The following is a 3,508-nucleotide window of genomic DNA, read 5'->3' on the forward strand; positions in this document are numbered from 1 at the left end:
AACAGCCAGGTTTCGGCGCTTGACCCCGCGACTCATGCCATGGATGCGCGCAGCTGTGGTATCGGCGCTAATCAAAGGCATCTCTGATGATATCTATTACATGCATGTGTCGCGGATTGCCTCGCGCCGCGGACCTCCCCGCGCCCCGCGGATAGCCAAGCGCTGCGGAATAATAAACGCGGAACTCCTCGACATCGTTCACCTTGATAAGAAAGTCATCAGCCAGGTTTCGACGCTTGACCCCGTGACTCATACCCGTCCAGGTGTCAAAAATGACCGGTCAGCATCTAGATCGCGGTCTCCTCGCCGCGGAGTACCCTCCCCACCACACTCCCCCTCGCCACGGAGTACTCCCCGCGCCCCGCGCCCCCCTCGGAGCTCCTGGGTTAGAAATCCCTATATACCCCTACTATGGGGAAAGAATTTTACAACGGCGACGTGCAACGACTTTTGAAGAAACACAACATCAATCTCTATTCCACGTATTCCGTATTGAAAGCGTCAGTCATCGAGCGGTTCAATCGCACATTGAAGAACGCCATGTGGAAGATGTTTACACTCAATGGAAGTTACAAGTGGATAGATTTATTACCGCGACTCATTGCAGAGTACAACGCATGCAAGCACAGGACCATCGGCATGCGACCCGTCGACGTTACCCCTATGGTTGCTAACAGGCTCCTGAAAACGGTGTACAGCCACATAAAAATCGCTGGTTCGGCAAAGTTCAAAGTGGGTGACGCGGTACGCGTTAGCAGATACAAGACGGTGTTTGAGAAAGGTTATACACCAAATTGGACCACCGAGGTGTTTAAAATCGTTACAGTACAGCGCACCACTCCCGTAACGTATCTACTCGAGGATTATCGTGGAGAACCCATCGCTGGAGCATTCTACGAGTACGAGTTGCATCGCGCGACTTATCCGGATGTGTATCTCGTAGAAAAAGTGCTGCGCAGGAAGGGTGACAAGGTTTATGTGAAATGGTTAGGATTCGCTGGATCGCATAACTCGTGGATAGACAAGAACAATATGCTTTAATTTTTGAAGAATGTATTTATTCTATTAAACATGTATAAGAATATATTAAAGGCATATATACATATACAGATGCATCATTTATTTTACATGTGAATAAACATATACTTGTAATAATTACTAATCTACAATGTACAATAATACTGTAAATATATTATAGAGGTATCTGGTAATGTCCCCCCATGGTAATGTGTCGGTCGAGTCAGGCATGACGTATCGTTTGTCGTCGTATGGACTCAGAGCGATTGTAGTCTCGGATATAGTGTACACTTGATGCAGCTTCGATCGTATACACGACTGCTGACGCGTCATCTCGATCTCGTCTCGCAGACAATGTGTGTAATCATCAAAAGATATTGTTCGCGCTACTACATTACTTTTGACACCTTTCGCCTTCTTCGTATCCTTCTTACCATCGACTCGCAACGCATACATTTTCGCTCTGAGTCCCACGAATTCCATCATGATCGCGCCATTGTAATACGTAATGTGATACGTAAATGGTGCACCGAAGATAGTCAAGGCGTCAAATGCCCGCTCAAAAAACGGAACTATAACCCTCTAGTATACTACCAGAATGTGAGAGGGCTGAGAACGAAGTTGTCTGATCTGCGTTGTTCAATTGCCTCTCTTGTGCAAAATTTAGATATAATTATATTAACCGAAACATGGCTAAACTCGACCATATCCGACGCCGAATTAGGTCTCGAAAATTTCAAAATATTCCGTTGTGATAGAGATGAGCACACTAGTAAATGTTCGAGGGGTGGGTGTGTCCTGATCGCCGTTCGCGACTGTTTTTACTGTCGCACTGTTGATCCAGTGACGCGCGACATTGAACATCTTATTGTCGAACTCAAAATCGGTTTTGTCAGTGTTATTATTATAGCTGTTTATATCCCCCCAAACTCCTCCCCTGACACCTATGAATCCCACTGCGTAAGCATGATGGAAGCCTGGCGATCTTTTCCAAATGCTAAAATCATCACTTTAGGCGATTTTAACTTGCCGAATCTGAGCTGGGACTCTAATGGAGTGTGTATTTTAGACAATTCACATTCTTGGCGGGCCAATATCATAGAAGAGTACCTCAGTCTATGTAATGTTCAGCAGCATAACTTTATAAAAAATACAAGGGGCCATATACTGGATCTCGTGTTTTCATCTTTGACCGACATACATGTTTATTCCGCCCATGATGCCCTTGTTCCATGTGATGAGTACCATCCTGCTCTTCAGCTTATGTTGCCTCTCTCTGCTCCTATACGTCAAAATTCCGAATCATCATCCAGACTCTGCTTTGAGCGTGCGGATTATGATGCCATAAACGATTATCTGGGCCATATTGATTGGGACCTCGCCATATCTGAATTGTCTGTTGACGAGGCAACTGAATTCCTTCACCATCATCTTAAATACTCCATTTCTACATTTGTGCCTTCTCATGTGTATGTTAAATCATCTTATCCTGCCTGGTTCTCCAAAGAACTTATCTCTATCATCAGAGCAAAGAAAGCAGCGCATCGAAAATACAAATATACAAATTCGTTCGCCGACTACATGGTTTTCTCTCATCTTAGAGTTAAATGCAAATCTCTGTCCTCAACGTGCTGGAATAATTTTATTAATACAACAGAGTGCACACTGGCGAACGACCCAAATCTTTTCTGGAAATTTATAAAAAATGTAAAAACGGCTGAGCCTCGGGCTTCTCACATTCTACATGAAAATAGATTACTGGATGATAAGGTCACTATCGCAAATTGCTTTGCGGATTATTTCGAATCCGTCTACACTAGCAGTGGAACTGATAGCGCATGTCGGGTTAACTTGAACCTAAATCATTCCTTGGATCTATTATCTCTGGACATTACCATTGGCGAGGTCTACAAAGAGATCGATAATCTTTCGCTGAGCTGCACTGCTGGTGCGGATGGCATTCCGGCACTGTTTCTAAAGTCATGTATCTTTGTATTTGCCAGAATTCTATGGCTTATCTTTAATTATTCATTAAAGAATGGCATCTTCCCATTGTGCTGGAAACGATGCCTTGTCACTCCTGTCTTTAAGGGAGGTGACCGACAGTTAGTCACTAATTATCGGCCTATCTGTAAACAGAATATCATGCCTAAGATTTTTGAAGGAATTATTGCTAAAAAGCTCAGCTCACTTTGCAGAAATGTCATTAACAGAACAACACGAATTTATGCCCGGTAGATCCACGACAACCAACCTTGTCAACTACTGCAATTATTTAACATCTGCTATTGAAAACGGATCTCAGGTTGACTCTGTTTACACAGACTTTAGGAAGGCATTTGACACTGTTGATCATTCTATTTTAATTGGGAAACTTCGGACCCTAGGGTTCGATGGCTCTCTTTTGCGATGGATATTAAGCTTCCTCACTAACAGGACTCAAGTGGTAAAGTACTTTAACCATAATCAAGAGATTTTGCTGTGGCGTCGG

The 3,508-nt window shown here is 43.8% G+C and overlaps 2 protein-coding genes across 2 annotated transcripts; one reads left to right on the forward strand and one right to left on the reverse strand.

Moving 5' to 3' along the window:
* Nucleotides 1–974: 974 nt before the first annotated feature.
* On the reverse strand, nucleotides 975–1,557 carry LOC105556758. Its single transcript, XM_012003860.1, has 2 exons — nucleotides 1,172–1,557; nucleotides 975–1,035 (listed from the first exon to the last, which is right to left on the reverse strand). Exons 1-2 carry the CDS (start codon nucleotides 1,501–1,503, stop codon nucleotides 975–977), a joined length of 393 nt encoding a protein of 130 aa, XP_011859250.1. The 5' UTR covers nucleotides 1,504–1,557.
* A 426-nt stretch (nucleotides 1,558–1,983) lies between these two features.
* Nucleotides 1,984–3,255, forward strand: LOC105556759 (RNA-directed DNA polymerase from mobile element jockey-like). The gene has a single exon (XM_012003861.1). It carries the CDS (start codon nucleotides 1,984–1,986, stop codon nucleotides 3,253–3,255), a length of 1,272 nt encoding a protein of 423 aa, XP_011859251.1.
* Nucleotides 3,256–3,508: the final 253 nt, after the last annotated feature.

Source organism: Vollenhovia emeryi, unplaced genomic scaffold (assembly GCF_000949405.1).
Source record: "Vollenhovia emeryi isolate VEMERY1.0 unplaced genomic scaffold, V.emery_V1.0 DF939799.1, whole genome shotgun sequence".
NCBI lineage: Eukaryota > Metazoa > Arthropoda > Insecta > Hymenoptera > Formicidae > Vollenhovia > Vollenhovia emeryi.

Bases quoted from the DNA above. Each gene is read 5' to 3' on its own strand.
- LOC105556758 (XM_012003860.1), bottom strand. From the start codon at position 1,503: ATGATGGAATTCGTGGGACTCAGAGCGAAAATGTATGCGTTGCGAGTC. The intron at 1,036-1,171 runs CATTGTAGATTA...CAAAAATTAAAG, and splicing joins ATATTTACAGTATTATTGTA to CATATTGTTCTTGTCTATCC.
- LOC105556759 (XM_012003861.1), top strand. From the start codon at position 1,984: ATGATGGAAGCCTGGCGATCTTTTCCAAATGCTAAAATCATCACTTTA.